Source organism: Colius striatus, chromosome 14 (assembly GCF_028858725.1).
Source record: "Colius striatus isolate bColStr4 chromosome 14, bColStr4.1.hap1, whole genome shotgun sequence".
In the NCBI taxonomy this organism is placed as follows: Eukaryota; Metazoa; Chordata; class Aves; order Coliiformes; family Coliidae; genus Colius; species Colius striatus.
In genome coordinates, this window is record NC_084772.1 from 11992840 (window position 1) to 12011896 (window position 19057).

Consider the following 19057-nt stretch of genomic DNA (forward strand, 5'->3'; position numbering starts at 1 on the left):
TGCTGTGAAATTAATATTCCCCTAAGTGAAGTGTGGGCTACCACAGTGTAGAACGAGTCTTGAGTTAGCTACAAAATAGTAAGCATCTAGTTGTATGACACATGAGAAGCTCAAGGTTTGACTTGAATTAGAGGGAGGCTGGTTAAATGAAGACCCTCACCCTTTCATCAAGAACTAATGCATGTGATGATGGGAAGGAAAAGGCAGTTAATTGTGCAGCTAAGGGGGAAGATGTTTGCAGGAAGAGTATTGTAATAGGCTAAGAGAAATGAAGAGCTGGAAGGGCAATTCATGTGTCTTTGCTAAAGCTTTCATTAATGGGATAGTCATTTTAGCCACACATGCACAATAAATCTCTTCTGCATGGAATACTCTGTGTCAGGGTCTTACAAATCAGTACCTGATTGCTGCTGCCTGTGTATAAAAAGTGCTATTACACATGCAGATGAAGGATCAGTGAGGCACAAGGAACTTAAAACACTTTTTATGTCACCTTTATGGGGAATTTCTAGAAATATGTTAACCCTCTTCATAAGGAAGCAAATTTTACACTATAAGTTAGTTCCCGTATTGTACAATATAAACTTTTAAAGACAGTTTTAGATGTTTTTAAGCAACACTACAGAACTGTGCAAGAGGTATGCCAGCAGGAAAGACCAAAAATCTGTACCTTTTGTTGTGTCATCCAAGCTGGAGCAGAAACAAAATGCTACTACTATAAATGGCATCTGATTTTTTTATTCTTAAATAAATGTCATCAAGATATTTACAGCTATTACATAAAGCTAAAAACAAATGACAACTTTAAAGTTTACAACCAGACACAAACTTTCCCCTCAAGTTTTGAGTATCAAACAGCATATATCTACTCTGTAGATGGCAATGGTAACTAACACTATGGTGTTAGCAATTTTTAATTTATGTCAAATTCAGAAAATAGGATCTCAAAGAAATGCCCACATGGTTTCTTTTTTGTCTCAATATATATATAGCCAATACTCACTCAATTTTTCCAAGGCAGGGAAGGAGGACAATTATACATCAATGATTTTTTTTACTTGGTGTGATAGTAAATAAACGTTCTGCCTCTTAAACTCACAAGCACTTATTTTCTTGTATTTCAAAGCATCACCACAGCTTGTGTTGTCTTGATCAATATACTGGAATACATCAGTTTTGAGACTCATTCCACAGCTGTTAAGTTTTATCAAGGCTTATGAGATACAAGTCTTATGGTAAGTAGGTTAAAACTTCAAGTTTGGAATAAAGCCTGTTTTTAATAACTGAAATCAGCAGGCATTTAAAATGTAACCTAGATCAGGAAAAGAGGAGAGTAAAAGCCTTTTGTAATTCAAAAGATCTTTTGACTTCTAAGCCTTCTAATTCTCTTCTAGGATTATATCATCTATTCAGCAGAATACACCTAGTACTCTCAGAAAGATTATGTATAAAAACCTCAGCTGTATGTCACTGCCCCTTGGCACAAGACTAGTTTCTCTGAATAATATTATTCTCTCACGCCTGTGGTTTAATATAATTCTGTGAAGTAGTATGAAGTGATTTATTACTGACTCTAAACTTCTACAGCAAAATCATCCTTTAGTGTGTCCCCTATTGCTTTACATGTAGCATCACATTTGTAATAAATAACTTTCATCTAACATAGTTAAAAAAAAAATAGTCATGATACTGTATTTTGAAATTCCAAAGGAATTCAGTCCTCATGTCAGCAATTTTGTCATCTATATCTAGTTATTGCATACCTCCCAAACAACTTCATTCTAACCTTCAAATACTGAAGTTTTACAGCTTTTGCCAGCCTCTGACCTTCATAGTGGCTCAATACACAGTACATGAAGTCAATGGCATTTGTCTGATTTATACATACATATATAAAACTGATCAGTGTTTTTATATACATTTTCAAGAAAAATGCCATGTTAACAGATCCTCCTGAAAGATTCAGTACAATGAACTTTCTGTATTCAGAAGTGTGAAGGGAGAAAGCTTCTTCTTGGCCTGAGAACTTCCAGCCACAGCTGAAGGAAGGCAGAGGGTGCTTGCAGCTTTCTGTCTATTTTTAGTTCCCCAACTTAGAAAAGGCAGTTTCAGTGGGGCTTTCTTGGTCCGATCACTCTTATCGTCTTCCATGGCTAAACAGATTAAGGAGTATGTCTTCTGCATTCCCACAGAATAAGTTGCACTCTTATTGTGCTGTAGCAAAGAGAGAACGATCAGAAGAATCAGTCACCCAAAATGGGTCAAAACTTTGATGATAACAAAAAGGTTACTGTGCAAATATTTTTCCAAGCCTGATGACAAGAAGCTTTCTGTGATAATGACATAGTAACTGAACACAAGGCCTTTCAAAGCACTGTGATGCAGCTGTTTTGCCCATGTAGACTCAAGGATATGCTATGCCAAACATACAGGGACTTTGGAGTCTTTGAGAGGGGTTGTATTATAGTTGGCATTTACTAGTGTCCAGCATAACTATATGATATATACACTGACCTCACTGCAAAGCTTTGATAGTTCTTGCACAAATCTCTGAAGGGCAGTCTTTGCTGTCTTTGGACGAGTTCCATGTTGATTGCAACTATGACAACAGGGGCTACTGTAGGGCATTTTGGGGGGATAGTTGAAAGGCACAGCCCTCTCTGTTTTATTTTAACTGTGTCCTGAAGAAATTTGATTATATTTGAACCTTTTCTAGTGTCCACTTGGAATGGCAGCTGTGCAATTCCTTATCTTCAATAAGGAAAATCAGCTTCTTAAACACAACAATAAAATCTAACAGCAGTAAGAGCACCTTGATCACTTCTGAGTCAATAATACTTCAGTGGCTAAGCTTGCCAGGGAATGCTGAAAGCATGAAGCAGTGGATTAAGCTGAACTACAGGTTCTCTCCCACTACAAACAAGTTTAAGTTATTTAGAGCTTAACTTTTTTAAATCTTTCGGTCATTTTTCCTTAGTCTAAAGCTTCTACAGCAGCTTAGTAACTGATTTGTCAGTTAAAGTCCACAAAAATAAAAACCACATACATTAATCCATGGTCTAATGCAAAAGTCACGGATCACTTATGCTAATAGTGCACATAAAATAAGCATGTGGTCTTGGATGTTCTATTTCATTCCATTATTGTTCACTGGGGCTTTTCTAGTGCTGAACAGGGTAGTATTTTTATCCCCTGGGACAAAGTAGAGAACATAAAATAGGCCCTGGAATTTATAATGCAATTAATCTAAGTAGCTCCACTACCACAAATCCCACCACCCAGCCATTCTTATGAACACAGACTGTACTTCAGCTTGCTAAGTCATGATGATTTAAACACTGTTGAACACCGAACACATGCCTGAATGCTTGATATATTCACCAGTGGAATGGGATATCTGTCTATATGAAAGTAAACATTAATCAGGGACTGAAGGCAGGAAAGTGAAACAACCCTCACATATCCAATCTACAAAACATATTTGCCTCATTACATACCATAGATGCTGCTGTATCCTGGCAACTGATAACCTCCATCTCCAGGGGCTGCTCTCCCATGCTTTTCAATTTTTCCAGCACCTCATTCACTCCAAGCCACTTGCAATCCACACCACCAACTGAAACAATGTAGTCACCTTCTTTGAGGCCCATTGACTGTCAAAAAATTTTGCACAGGTTATTATCTGGAATTACCAAGATGTGTAAATGTTTTTGTCATTATACAGTATCTGCCCTAAAGGCATTTCCCTCTATGACAATATAAAACATTGTCTAACCAGACATGTAGAACAAAGATTGGCTCTATGTCCTTTTCACTTCTCTCCTTAAGTGAAACCTGTTTTTTTATTACCCTATTGTTTCCCATAAGATATCTTCTCCAGTTTTTACTCCTGTTTCTTTAGTACTTACTTGTACTTCTGTGGTTGCTTCTGGTTTTACTATAGAGTGTGCTCACCCCTGCATGTTGGTTTATCCCTTTGTTTTTTTCCCCCCCTTCAAAGTACACACTTGCCACCTTGCCCTCTCTTCTTGAATCTCATCCTTCTTCTTGTTGCTACTTTCTACAGCCTTTATTCCTTCTAACTTAGATGGAAAATAACATTTACTTTTATTATTTGAGATTTTAAAAAAATCTATTAAGCATGAACAGAGGAAGAAATCAACTCTGCTTTAATGTGATGTCAGGGATTTGGATACTCTAATATCTAACATGTATATGGCACTGAAAATGTGTTTAGATTAAATTGTTTGATATTGATGTATAGTGGAACTCTAAATACTCAGATCATGAGTATGAACAAGCTAAAGCTGCATTTAAAAGATTGTAATGCTAGAGGCTGGGAATAAATTGTTAATAATCACACCAATGTACTTACTGCTGCAGAACAAAGTGGATCAAGACAGTAAATCTGTACAGGTGACCCTCCTTTAAGACTGAATCCTAACTCTCCTGCTTCATGGGGGATGTGAATGGTGCGTGGAGCTGTCCATCTCTGCTTGGCTGAGAACACAGTCAGTGGGCCCTGGAGGTAACATAGCAGCAGACACATGGTTTACTGTCATTTGTAAGTAAACATTTCTAATTTTTTATGTTAGAATGCTTTAAGCTCATCTTATGTAGCTTTTATTCAAGTTAACTTCCAGCCAACTTCCATTGAAACAGAGAGTGAGATTTATCCCAGACATTCCCTGAACGTCTCATGACCTTCCCTGAAGTGCTCAGCCTTATTTCATGACTGTTCAGGTAACACTTCACACAGTATGGCATGAGGGCAGCTGCCAGGTTGTTCTGAGATGTCTATGAAGGTGTGCAGAATCTTTTGGCTGCATCTGGCTCTGAAGTCCTATATTACTCCATTTTGGAGGAGACAAATTGATTCATGAAATACTGCACCTTCTGATCCTAGCTGCAACTTCCAATTCCCTTTGCCCACAATACACAGAGCTACCTGAAAGACTGGCTTTGTAGCCCATAACATTACACATTCTGCTCCATGTACTACATTTCTCAACACCTTTAAGTTGTATGCAAGTATCCATAGAAACTTCAAGGGACTTTTATGAAGGCTATCAAGGAGGAATGCTGTGCAAAGCCAACTATTAAGTTGACTTATACCTCTGAAACCAGGCGTGATTTCTCCAATACTACAGGATCATTTTTTCAGGCTACAATACCTGTGTCCCTTCCCTCACATTAGAGTGAATTTATTCTTGCTAGCAAAATGACAGAGGTTGGTCAGTGTTGACATGTTACGTACCAGCCTGTGAAAGAAGTCTTTAACTTTCACCTTGGAGAACTGAGGAGCAATTGCTTCTATTTTGTGCTCTGTTTTAGCTAAAATGAAAAGAAAAAATAATTTTCTTTAAAGTATTAGTTAAAAGACATACAAATTTTTCTTGCATTCCAAGCTAGACAGAAACTTACCAAGATGTAGTAAAGCTCATTTTTGAAGAAATGTGCAAGACATATCTGAATCACCTTAAAAATACCTTCAGAGCTCATAGTATCAATACAGAAAACTTGAAACTATACATCCAAATGAAATGATGGTATTCTCCTCTTCTTTTTTTTTGTTGCTATTTAAACCAGTGCTTATTCTTTCCCACTGTTTCCAAATGGGAAAGATTTGGATGAGCTGGACTAAGGTCGGAAGAACCAATAACAGTCAAATTGATTTAATTACTTAGACCAGTATAATAGCTGTGCTACAAGAAAGAGTTACTAGTTTTCCCTTGTATGATTTCAGCTTTTCAAGTTCTCTTTTTTTTTTTTTTTACCTCACAAGATAGTTGCCAAAAATAAAAAGCTGAATTCTAAATAACAACCATTGCTAGGTTTAGATTGGACATTAGGAGGAACTTTACCAAGAGGGTTATTAAGCATTGAAATGGGCTGCCTAGGGAGGTGGTGGAGTCACCATTCCTGGAGATACTTGAAAGGAACACAGATGAGATGCTGAGGCATATGATCAACCAGTATGAGGTGACTGGTTGGACTTTATCTTAAAGGTCTTTTCCAACAATTCTGTCTACCCCAAATAACCACGTGGCCAGAGACAGAAACACTGTAAAGCACCTGTAACACAAGTCATTTATCTGTGATTGAGGAATTGTACATTATTGGAGTTCATATTCCTTACACAAGACACGTAATATAGATGTACAGTGTATACAGATGTATATTATATATGTATACATACATACAAAGGCATAGCCCCATGAAAGCCCATATATGTATGGGCAGGTACCCTTTATTTGTAGTTATATTCACTTACGAATGATATCTGGAGCCTGGATTAGACTGAGGAAGTCATCTTCTGTCTCTTGCTGAGCATATTTGAGAAGGGAGCGCTTATGTGCAGCTGTCAGAACCTCCTGAAGAACATCAATGTTTCGAAGCTTTTTGCACAGGCCACAGACTCTTAGAGCTTCCTCATGGTAAACAATGGCTCTGCGTAAATGGGCCTTCCCTAGCAAAAATAGAAACTGTTGGTTGCCTTCCACAGACAATAAGCACAAGGTAATTTTTAAATCGTGTCTGAGTGAAACCGGCAGTTACCTAATTGTTTTCTCTGAACTTTGTCCTTTAAAATAGTGAGAATCGTCAGTCCTTCAGGCATATAGTCATACAACTGGGACATGGCTTTCTCCTGCTGATCTTCATCATCACCAGCCTGCACTGTAATAATTGATACACAACATTAACAGTTACACACCTTTTGGTGCCCTGCTCCTTTTCATGTATTGTGTAGTTATTACTCCCTTCTCTCCAAATGCTGTCACAAATAATTTTTACATATATACATTGACAGGAATTTCAAGGTTTTATGACTTTCATCAGTATACTCAGCTGTAATATGCAAGTAATACTTATCTGCCAGATCACACTGACAAGAACTGAAGAATTTAGCGGCATATAACAGACAGAATACTTCTTTTGTTTCTGCAAAAGTTAATTCATTGAATTTTCATTCTTCCGTGAAGGACAAAAAAGCTCAACCTCATCTCCAAAGGGGAACATGGCCACAAATTAACAGATACTGAAACCTCAAAGTTCCTGGCTCCTAGACTTACTCATAGACCAAAGTATAGCTGTTTATGTGTTTGTTACTCTTATTTCTATAAAAATATAGAAAATTTATGATTCTTACATTCATGGTCACACAAAATGGTGGCAACAAAATAATGTGCCAGAGCTTTGTAATGGTCTGATTTGATTTGTGCCAGTTTAGACCAGGAATAAGGGATATTCTCTTTCACTGGTTCCTGATTCATTGCAGTGTTTACCAGCATGTAAACTTCTCCCACCTAAAATAAAGCACAGAATTGAAGTACAAGAAATTAACATTAGTTAATAGGAGCTCAAGTAAGGGGCATTATTATATTCAGCTTAAAGATAGCTTCTTGTGCATCACATAAGGGAAGGGCGGGGGGGGGGGGGGGGGGGGGAGATGGTTACAAAGGGTTGAGATTAGTTTTGAGGAAATTTGAAATTCCATCTCTGATTTTTCCCTTACAAGAAAAGTAAATTCATTTTTTTGTAAGAACAGATGGAGTAAGTCACTCAATCTATACAGCTTCATAGTTCAATAAAAATGCCACATAATAAATGGGTTTTAATTTACAGATATATCTCATTAGGTTAATTCAGCTGAGAAAAAGAAGCATATTGCTTATCCAATAAGTTTGTGCTTCACTTCTAAAGCTGTGGAATCATATCTAGCCTTAAGCTGGTCTGGTTTTGTTAAAACCTGGCTACTATCCTTTACGCAGAGAAATAAGTTAGCTTTCCAAGCAGCAAATGCTGCTTTAGTACAACTCTACATAGCAGAATCTAAGAATCTCTCCCCTGCAGCTGATCACTTCTAAAGTCACAGTGGCTTTACAGAGCTGGTAGGAAAGGCTTTGCCCATTTATCCAGTGTGGAACCAATTATATTAGTATGGAATCAATTACATATGAAATGGCTCGGAAAGCATATTCCTATCTTATTGACATACCCAATTTTTTTATATCAACCACCTCAATCAAGTATGAACACTACCTGCCACCCAATTTTTCAGGCAAGTCTCAAGACAGCTCTGCAGCTGCCCACCTGACTTTTGCTCATCAGGGTCCTTACTCCAGTTACAATTTCGTTATTCATTTGGACTTAAGCTTTTTATGTTTGCATAACCTCGGACTGCTGGGAAATGACAGATTGTGTTCAATGCTTAACAGAGAACCACACAAACAACGCTGTCCTTCTGTGGACAAGATTTGCACTGTTTGAAAGAGCAAAATGATTAAGAGTTTGTAAAAAACTCTTCAGGTCATTCTTTGCCCAAATTTCCTGCATGGTTCTATCAAGTTCATGAATTATGCATTTTAAAACAATCATAACAATCCCAAAATAATGACATTTAAATGGCAGCTATTCATGTTTTAATCTTCTGAAAGGTTGTGCTTCTCACTATAGCTTATGAGCCATCCCTGGTTACTTCTGGTTTTCGGTAAGGGCTGTAAGCATTTAGGTTTAATAAACTCTGATAAAAGTTACTAGAGGCTGTAGCTAATAACACAGCACTGTTGACAGTTATGTTAGAGACTACATTTTAAATCTTGTATTTTTACCTTGCCAACTTCCTGTGTCATTTTCACTAGTGTGAAAAACTCATTGCGTATTCCAGGAAGACCGGTCTGCTCAAACACACACTCTTGAGCTTGTGCAAGCATCATTTTTACTAGTACATTCAGCATAGCTGGGCTCATATCGTAACTTGGTGTGTGAGTAAAGGTCTCCTTTAAGTAGCTTAGGACTCCTGAAATTACAAAATGATTTTGTCAGCATTGCAAAAAGAGAAACAATTGAACTTTACTATGGTACATGCTAGAATTAAGGTCAAAGCCCACTTTCTAGCATTGCACTACAGCAATCTGAACAGATTCTTAATACATATGAAATTAAACTGACCTACAGCTTTGGCTTTGTATTCCCAAACACCTTCCGATACAGTGCTCAAAATTGCAATTCACAGGAGCAACAGATGATGCAAGTTTTAAGGATTTCAGATTTACTTCTAATAGTTCTTGTGACTGATCATAAAGCTGTGCCAAAGAGACTGAGTCATGCATGGGAGTGCTGGGCTAGGGCTTATTCATAGGACAGGAAAGAAAAATAAATCTGTGCAATAGTATGAAGCTGACAGAAATATAAGAAAAACTTATTTCACTGTGAGGGTGAGGGAGCCCTGGCACAGGCTGCCCAGAGGGGTTGTGGAGGCTCCTTCCATGGAGGTCTTCAAGACCCACCTGGGCATGTTCCTATGTGATCTGATCTAGGTGAACCTGCTTCTGCAGGGGGTTGAACTAGATGATCTCTAAAGGTCCCTTCCAACCCCTACCATTCCATGATTCTATGATTCTTTGACAGTATAAACATAAGGCGGAAGGAAAAAGCCACAAACATATAAACTTAATTATGAATCTCATTTTCAGATGCTGTGAGGTGCATTGTTTGTCCTAATGAAAGCTCAGTTCCATCCCTCTAAGTAAACTAGAAGAGTATTTAATAGGGTAAAGTTAGATTCTGCTCTTGACATTTTGTTCCACCCACATATTAATCATTTCTGTCATTTATCACATTAAAACTAAACACTAACTGTAGTGCAAATATTAGGTAACAGTTTGAGGGCTGGAAGCCTACCCTTTGGCACGCATGTCACCTGATTGGTTCAGTGACTTCCCCTAACATCCCAATAGCTGGTAATACTACAAAAGGGGAACGATAAGACCTCTGCTGTTTAAGTGTCCCAGTTTTACTTCTTCTGACTACATTCAGTTCTGAACATGTTGTGCTCTATTTTCCTACTACCAATTTCTGAGGCTTTTTTTTATGTGTTACACCTGTATCTTTTAACTTTAAGATGTCCTTACACAAATTTGAATTATGGCTACTTCTGCGCTTTTGCACCAAAAAAAACCCCACCCAAACTAGCCCCACTAACAAAAAACAACTCCAAATTTGCCAAGCACATCCCAAGTACTGATGGAGTGCCCCACTGAAAGGAACTCAAAAGTACAAAAGGAAAAAAAAATTACTTATTTTTTGGTTCTCCATATTTCTGCTTATCCAGTAAGCAGATACACACCAAGAGCTTTATGCCAGATAAACTGTACGACATTTTCCACTGAGCATAGAGAAACAGTTAATACATGCTCTTATGTCATGTCTCTCCCAACATAATGAGCACTGCTACGGAGCCATGCACAGGTACAATGAAATGCCTTCTAAGCACGTTGCTTTGGGGCCCTGCAGAGGTACCACGGTAAACAAATGGTGCATTTCCATTTGTGAAGTAATTCTGTTCCACAAATAGACTGAACTGAAAAGCAATGATTTTGTATTTGCGAAGTGGAAGTAGCAGCAGTAAAATGGGAAATTTCTCAAGTTCTGAAGTTTTTTATATCAAGTACAAAGGCTGAAAACCAATTTTATCAATTCATGAGGGAATACTGTCAAGTTTTTTTGATAGCTGTGTATTCAGAAGAGGGAGGTTATGACAATGTAACTCTTTGTGGCTGATCAGGCTACCCATACAGTGGAAACCAACAGACACAGATTGTTACTGCAGAAATAAATCTTGCAGTACATATTACTGACAGAGGTAATGCCATTAAGCATTATGTGTAGCACAAAAGACATTTACAAAAAAACCAAGAAAACTTATTCAGAAGCAGCCAAAACAAAAGCTTCTATAACATGTTAGTTGAAGAAATAGCATTCCCTTTATTATAATTTGGTTTTTTCTTTGCTTGGGACAGAGATTGAATATTTTGAACCTGTTTGCCTTTGGAATCCATGGAAAAGTAGATGACTTGCACATTTCACCGGAGAACATACAGAGATCATATAGAAAACTAGGTTTTAAGCCCTTTATCAACTCTTTAAATTGTTTCTTGCACGGATTTCCCAACAACGTAATATTACTGAGGTAAAACCAGCTATATTGTTGACACAAAGAATGAACAATGGAAGCAGTTAATGTCAGGGTTATTACTCAGACCTTTGAACTGCAGCTCATTAATCATTAACCACAGTATTCCTTGTCTTTATCTGCATGTTCAGACATAGTTCCAGGTTTTGAATTAAAGCTTCATTTCAGTTTCCTGAATTTCCCTATTCCCCCTTTTTTGTGTAATAAAAATAGTGGGAAATGCAGAAATCTGCAGGATGCCAGAATGGGATTAGGAACATTTGCATAAAGACTTTCCCAATAGTTTAAAATTTGTACCTGCAGCTCTCTGAAAAGCATCAACAGCATTTTCAAGTCCAGCTTGGGTCTGACGATTGCATCTTGTTCCAATCTGGGTGTAGAGGGCTCCAATGTTGAACAAAATGCTAGCTTTTTCAAGCAACAGATTTTGCTGACACACTGGGACACCTGTGAAGGAATCATACCTTGGGGAGCAAATATTAGAAGAAGTGTTAAGATTAGCAGAGTCCATGGAAACAACAGGTATTTACATTCTGTTTTTTTCCAAAAGAGCTGTGAAATAATTGTTCCACAGCAATGAAAATGAAGGTGAATGAATTACCATTAGATAATGCAAGCCAGAGATTGGCTTTGAGGCTTAATTTTCAGCAGGTCTTACAGCAGTACCACCATAAGCATATTCTATGTAACTCAAAAAGGCCTATATATATTCTCAGAAGCTGCAAGTATACTGGAGAAGTATCCATATATGTGCTATGTTCTTGTTCTTAGACATTGCCGCAGATGAGCTACTGGCATGGCCATATCCTCTGTAGCCTGTATTTTAAAGTTTCCTCTTGCAGGTATAACTAGACAGTTGGACAGATCCTCTTGGTTGCGTGGTAGTAATCTTTTTTGATCATAAAAATACTGAATTCAGAGTAAAACTTTGCTCACAGGTGTAGTAAGCACTCCACTATAATAAATAAGTCATTCCTGATCTCTCTTCTGGACCAAATGCTCTTATCGAATAGAAGGATGGGAACTAAGGTCTGACCCGTTCCCCGCCTGCTTTGTGCACCAAGGTTAAGAGTCCAGGAAACGTCTGCAGTTCTCCAAAATAATCTTTAGTTTTCTTTTTACCCTAGAACTAACCTGTAGCCCAAATTATAACCTAGCTAATGGCTTTGCACTAAGCATGTGAAAGGTGTATTGTGTTCAGGTTTACTCAATGCTAAAAAAATTGGCACACACACACATTGCAGGGAGTGGAGGAAGAAACACACTGACCTGCTCAGTTTAAATGGAAGACAGCCAATGGTCCGAAAAAAAGACAAGACAAACATGAACTACATACTTACCATGTAAATAAAACTCCCATGTGCCTGGTGGGTGGGAAAAATCTGGTTTCTACATAACCAAGTTGAAGGAAATAGCTCATCAGCATCTCAATGCCAGCTTCATCTCGGCTAGGAGTGCGGCAGGCCTTAAAACACAATAGATTAAAGTGTATTCTGTTGAGTTACAGGATGAATACTGAAACAGCAAGGATAAAGCTCTGCTTCCTTTGGACTTCTGCATATCATAGAAATGTGTGGAATCTGGGAAGAGTAAGCTTAAGGCCATATGGATGCATTCCAAAGACAAGAGTTTTTCAGATGCACAAAAGCAGTACATAACCACTAAGGAAGCAAAGAGCATCTGTTTGGCAAGACCCAGAGTTAATTAAATAAAGATTGTAGGAGTTTTATGGAAGCTACAATGAAAGTTTATGTTTCTAGTATAATACAGGAAGCAAACAATAGTTAGAAATAGCCACCATTCTGCTACAATCTTTTTCCAGATGTATTTACTTCAACACTCTTAAAGCTGTATTTAAAATACATTAAAGTTTAAAAAGTAGGTAAGATAAATCTCAGATTTACACCATCTACAAAGTTGTCAATAGCTCAATTGCTTTGCATAACTTCATCCTTCTCTGCACTTGTTCTTCACTCAGGTTGTGAAGCTCTTGGACAATGAAGATTATGTCCCATATCTCAGCAATGCAGCTGATAAGACTATGTTAAGTTATAAGTAATAGCAGCATATTCTGATTCCATACAAATGTTATTTACAGCTGTAGATTAAGACCTCATGGTATGCTATACTTGAACTTACTTGTCTCAGATCCATGAGGTCTGCTATTTCATCTTCATACTCAGAACTGTCTTCACTATAATGTTCCAGAATAAAGTCCTAAAACAAGTAAAAAATTTAAATATCTAAATTAACCTAAAAATATAGAACTGCTAGAAAAAGATTAATGAAAGCAGCACAAAATTGATTGTGATTTACATGTTGTTTACTCCCCTCCAGTCAATAGTAGAGTAACAAATAGCAACGAGAGTACAAAAAGACAGTAATTAATAACTTCATTTGATATCTTAGAAGAAATTTTAGTTGGCTGTAAAGGAACCAAACACCTATTACATCAACTCCATTGGGTTTTAAAACAACACTACTTAGTGGTTTTGAAAGGGAGAAAGAAACTCTGTTAGCTAAAATAACAAGGGAATCAAATGACCATAAGAATTTGTTAACAGAAAGAGACTGCCAAATTCTTGTCAGTTATATTAGTGCAATTCCACTTAAAAGTAACAAAAGTTGCAATGGCATAAAGTGGTACCATAATCTGACCATGGAAATTAACCTACAGAAGTATAAGCAAACACTAAGTTGATATAAAATAGTTTACCATGAGATAAAATCTACATTGCACAATACACAGTAGTCTAAAAAATACAAAAGGTGGCTCAAATTGCCAAAGTATGTTAGCCAACAAACAAACAAACAGTGTTCATGCTGCAACGCTGCTTCCCAGCTGAGCTAGCCTGGTTAGTGCAAGTTGGAGTATCATTGTGTTATGCTGACCAAAACCTTCATTATTACTTCTTTCACACTTAAGAGCAGTAATCAATAGTCTTGTTGGAACCAACAGTGTAGAAGGAATTTTTAATCTCTACTGTCTCTAAAGTGGGTTTTCTTAAAACATCTTCTTACTCCTTGTCCTAGTTAGATATGAGCAATGACCCAAATAATTGGTGGTTAATTTCCAAACACACTGTGATCTCAGTTTTAGGGCAAATGAAACACAAAATAATTTGTACATTGCTGTGGTTTAACTCTGGCTGGCAGCTAAGGCCCACACAGCCGCCCACTCACTCCCCCCTCCCATGGGATGTGGAAGAGAATAGGAAGGGTAAAATTGAGAATACTCATGAGTTGAGAAAAAGACAGTTTAACAGGTAAAGCAAAAGCCATGTGCACAAGCAAAGTAAAGCAGGGAATTCATTTCCCATGGGCAGGCAGGTGTTCAGCCATCCCCAGGACAGCAGGGCTCTGTCGCACGTAACCACTGCTTGGGCAGGAAAACGCCATCACTCCAAATATCCTCCCTTTCATCCTTCCCCCAGCTTTACATGCTGAGCATGATGCCATATGCTCTGGGGTATCCCTTGGGTCACTTGGGGTCAGCTGTCCCAGCTGTGTCCCCTCCCAACTCCCTGTGCACCCCCAGCCTCCTGACTGGTGGGATGAGGTGAGAAGCAGAAAAGGTCTTTACTCTGTGCAAGTGCTGCTCAGCAGTAATGGAAACATCCCTGAATTATCAGCATTGTTTCCAGCACGAATCTGAAACACAGCACCATATTAGGTACTATGAAGAGAATTAAGTGTACCCTAGCCAAAAAGCACCACATACATAAGTTATTTTTGCTTCTTTAAGCAAACCTGAAATGGAAGTTCTTTCTGTTAACTACTCATTCTGAAATGTGTCTCAAATTTACCTTGAGGGGAAGTGTAAAGTCCACTTCTTTGGTTTCCTTCAGACCAAGAGGTACCAAGGGAATGCTGAAAGTCTCTCTATAGAAAAAAACACACCAATAAGATTCAGAAATATTTGATTTCCTGTTATCTGTTGATAATTACTTTTGTTTCATTTGATGATGGAAAGTTAGTATGATAATGAGTGTTCAGGTAAAAGGTACAAAGTTTATAACCCTTCCTTCCTGCCTAAGAAAGTCTGATTAATGGGCTATGACTCCTCAAGAAGAGAATGAGGAAAGCTACTTGACTGCATTGAGTTTGTTTGGGTTTGTTGGTTTTTTTTTCTCATTTGAGTGTATTTTTCCTTCAAGGAAAAAAAGAAAATGAGGAGATTCTCAAAGGCTGGCTTACTGCAATTAGCTCAAGCTTTATACACCTGCACAAGTTATATGGACAGAAACCAGCTCCACAGCTGCTAGGAGATCTGCCATAGTAAGAACTATGGTCATCATCAGTAGTTACTGTCAGCATGCTAGCTGTTGTTGAATGCTAGCTGTTAACCTCTAAACAAGTCAATCTCTAACATAAAGGGCAATAAGATGAGAATTGTGACTTAAAAACAAAAATCTGATCCTCAAGAGAACATGAATCTGTATCACAGACTTTGGCCCAGCTCATGTTAGGAAACAACACTAGCTAATAAAACTACTACGAATTAAAGAGCACCATTTATACCTCAAAAACAAAATATATTGCTCTTCCACCAAAACGATTACCCAATTAGAAAAAAGAAAGATCAGAATTACTTCCAGATACATAGTTTGCTGAGTAGCTTTAACCGATTGGTATCGGGCAATTACAGTTTCTGATACTTTCCTTTTTCCTGAAAACAACTGATTGCTGTCTAATCATTGTTTAGTGTTCCATCGCCAACTACAAAATCACACAGGTGCGATTCATTTACAGGTTTGATTCATTTATGGGTTTAGCAGCAAAATCACTTCTTTTTCTGGTGAAAATTCCGTCTTGGGAAGGTGGGAGGAAGATTGCTGCTTCCTCAGCAGAGGAAGACGCCTTCAACTGATTGGCATGATCAGAAAGTGACTGAAAGCTTAAAAAGGACTTCCAGGATACAGAGCCAAAACATCACTGCTGCAATTTCTGATGTGGCTTGTAGAAGAAACCATATCACTTTTATAACAGATTATATCAAGGCTTTTTCTCTAAAAGGAAGTGAGACACATGCAAAAGAAATCCTAACTTACTGATTTCATGAATTCTAGTACCACCCACAGTCCCTGTAGACAGCAGCATTTGTCATTCAAAGGAACTGAAGTTCTATTTTTTAAATTTCCAAGGTGCTACACCCATGAAGTCAACATCATGGGGGCACTGGGAATTCAGGAGGTGATCCCAGCTTTCCAGAACCGAGTAGAAATAGCGTCATGCTTCTTAATCCAGCTGAGATATATGCAAGTCCTGAGAAGGTCAACCCTTCTGACTGGTGTAACACAATACAGTGTCACTTAGTAACATAGGGGTGACCTCATCTTGATAACTATATGCACAATATATTCAGAGGGCAACTATTAATAGCTATTTGCTAGATTAAAGGCTGGAGAGCAGTTACAGAGGGAGTGAAATTTTAACTGATGGAATAAAAAAAGCATTTAGAACTTAGAATGAACAGCATCAGAAAGGTAAAACACCATTCAAAACAGATTAGGGAAGCAGGATCAGGAAAGAATAAAAAGTGTACTACTGACCAGCTGCAAGGCTTCTACTTGCCTTGGGGCCTCCAAATGTTTTGAATGTTCCTTAGGTAGAAGGACTAGTACTTTTGGAATCTTGCTCTCATTCCCCCAGCTATAACTTTCATACTACTCTCTATGCTCACATTTATCTATGAAAACCAGTAAAATCTTAAACAAAAAACACTTTCTCCTCAAATAGTTGTCGGTCAGACATGGGGATAGAGTGCAGGAATTTTAGCACAAGTTTCTGTAAGTAAAATAAAACAAATATGTCTATTTTACATCAGGTCAGCACTCGGTTGAATGATACCCCACCAAAAACATACTTATTCCCTCTACATTACAAGTTCCTTGTCCACTTTGAAGTTAAAACTTAATTGAGATTAGTGCTAAGAAGGACCCTAAATTATACCCCCCTCATATGAAGTACTTCAAATTGTGTCTTGAGCTGCTAACATTAATCAAATAGTGTTTAGTTTTAGGAGCAATGAGAGGTCTAACTGATACAGAAATCATTGCAGTACCTTTGAAATTCTTGAAGTTTAGTGTGCTTTTTTAACTTGGAAAAATATCTTGGAACAATTCCAATTTCACCTACTAAACATTTCTCTACTTTAGCCAGCTAATTCAGGGGTTTCTATCACTGAAGCTCACACCTTAAAAGATCACCTCATGTCTGCTCTGAGCTCCAAATCAGCATTGACTTTTATTTTCCAGCTAAAGAGAGGACTGTTGCATGCACTGCATTCAAGAACAGATGTTATATCATTAGGTTTGCTCACTCCAGGATGCACTATTTAGTAGAATTTCTAGTATTAGAATGGCCAAGTGATATGAGCTTCAAGAGCTTTCAATTCTCACAATACTCTCCTCCATGAAGCAGCTCCTTATCTTAGGATTACTGTTACATACCTTTCCCAAGTGAAAGACAAATATGCAGACTAACCTTTAGTCAACAAATCTACCATCAAATATGTTCTCTTCCTACCAAGCTCTCTGTTCTTTCACATATTATTGTCCAGCATTCACATCCACCTAGAAACAATTTTGTTCCCCGTGGTAAACAGAAGATCTGTTTATAATTCAGTAACTTAGCCTTATACTTACTCTGTATTTTGATAAACTTCTACTGAGATATTAAGGCCTTCTAATTCCTCCTTTAAGATCTGCAGGTCTGAGTTTACAAAACTTAGTTCCAGTAGTACCTGTTCTCGTACTTTGTTGTTGGTGGTTGCTCTGCAGAAAGAAAGAGACATACTTTGTTATTGCTAAGGAAAGGGTTTTGTACTGACCTTCTTGCTGGCATTCTCAGCATTTTTAAGATTTTTTTTTTTTTTTAAGAGACAAGATCTCAGGTTTCAGAATTTGTTGGGTTCTTCTGTCAAGACAGAGGCTGGGACAGTTTCCAGATAACAGCATGCAGACAATAGAAGGTTTGCTTCATGCTTTTTTTGTGATTAAAAGTCAGGCTTATTTTCTGATAAATTACGCAAGAAAACTAAAGCATCTTAAAACAGAACTGCCACCCTATTTTTGGGTTATGTGATCTTTTCCACAGATACAAAGGTGGAGGTGGGGGGAGTCAGGAGGTATTTTCTTCATAAATTGAATAACAACCTGTTGAGATTTCTGATCTTCAGAATAAAATAAAACAGATTTCACATCAAATTCACTACAGGACGTTTTACAACCAAACATACAGGTAGAAAGATGCCTCTTTTTATTATATTACAATTTCCTTCATGTTATTATTTTGATAGATAAAAGTAGATTTTGTTTGTTTGATTGCTTGTTTCCTTTGCCATTTATGTATTTGCATGACAGTGTTTTGAAATGCCAGCATGGTAGATGCTAGTATTCAAGCATCCTGAACATTTCTGTTTGATTCCTTATTTGTTCACTTCTGGATATTCTGTCACTATTTCTAAGCTGATTTTCCATACAGTGTTACTGTTCAAGAGACTTAAACCACTATCGATAACCACAGGCACAAGTTTATGGCCTTGATATATATTAAGCTTAAGATATTGTACCCCTGTCTTAGAGAGTCCAAATCATTACAAGTTTGCAGCATTTTGCATTCACCTTTAAGATAAAATTAGCCTTCATATTTATGAGCAACCCTCCCATACATCTAGGCTCTCCTTGCAACAATCATCCAGTTTTATGGAGCAGCTTGATGGAAAACTAGTTACTCCAGGGCTAAAATTCTAAGCTTGTACTTCATGTTATAGATTTGCATTATCTGTGAGTTTTCCATGCTGTACTTTATTGAACACTTGATATTCCTTAGATTAAGAAATGTTAACATTTGTTGCATAAGCCAAACTGGAGACAAATATAGGCCAGAGTGGATCTTCCTCAATAAAGGCAGCATCACATAGATAATTGGGTAAGCTTTTATATTATTAAGGCTTTATGATGTCATTAAGGCTCCATGTTTGGTCAAGCTTAATCTTCCATAGGAAGGATTCTAATAACTTTCTCAGAATCCCCAATGTTCCACTCAGATATGCTTCTCTCTTATGTCTGTATTACTTTC

The 19057-nt window shown here is 37.6% G+C and overlaps 1 protein-coding gene across 1 annotated transcript in view; it reads right to left on the reverse strand.

Annotated features, from left to right (window-relative positions):
* Positions 1–722: 722 nt before the first annotated feature.
* The window catches only part of RHPN2 (rhophilin Rho GTPase binding protein 2), a 30396-nt gene continuing 12061 nt past the window's right edge, over positions 723–19057 (reverse strand). The window contains exons 3-15 of the mRNA XM_062007561.1: positions 17623–17751; positions 14782–14857; positions 13115–13192; positions 12316–12440; positions 11273–11439; positions 8613–8800; positions 7151–7307; positions 6559–6678; positions 6275–6469; positions 5258–5334; positions 4376–4522; positions 3498–3653; positions 723–2214 (exon numbers count right to left, since the gene is read on the reverse strand). Of these exons, the coding sequence (XP_061863545.1) occupies positions 1963–2214; positions 3498–3653; positions 4376–4522; positions 5258–5334; positions 6275–6469; positions 6559–6678; positions 7151–7307; positions 8613–8800; positions 11273–11439; positions 12316–12440; positions 13115–13192; positions 14782–14857; positions 17623–17751 (1867 nt within the window). The 3' untranslated portion in view covers positions 723–1962. The remainder of the gene's footprint in view (positions 2215–3497; positions 3654–4375; positions 4523–5257; positions 5335–6274; positions 6470–6558; positions 6679–7150; positions 7308–8612; positions 8801–11272; positions 11440–12315; positions 12441–13114; positions 13193–14781; positions 14858–17622; positions 17752–19057) is intronic.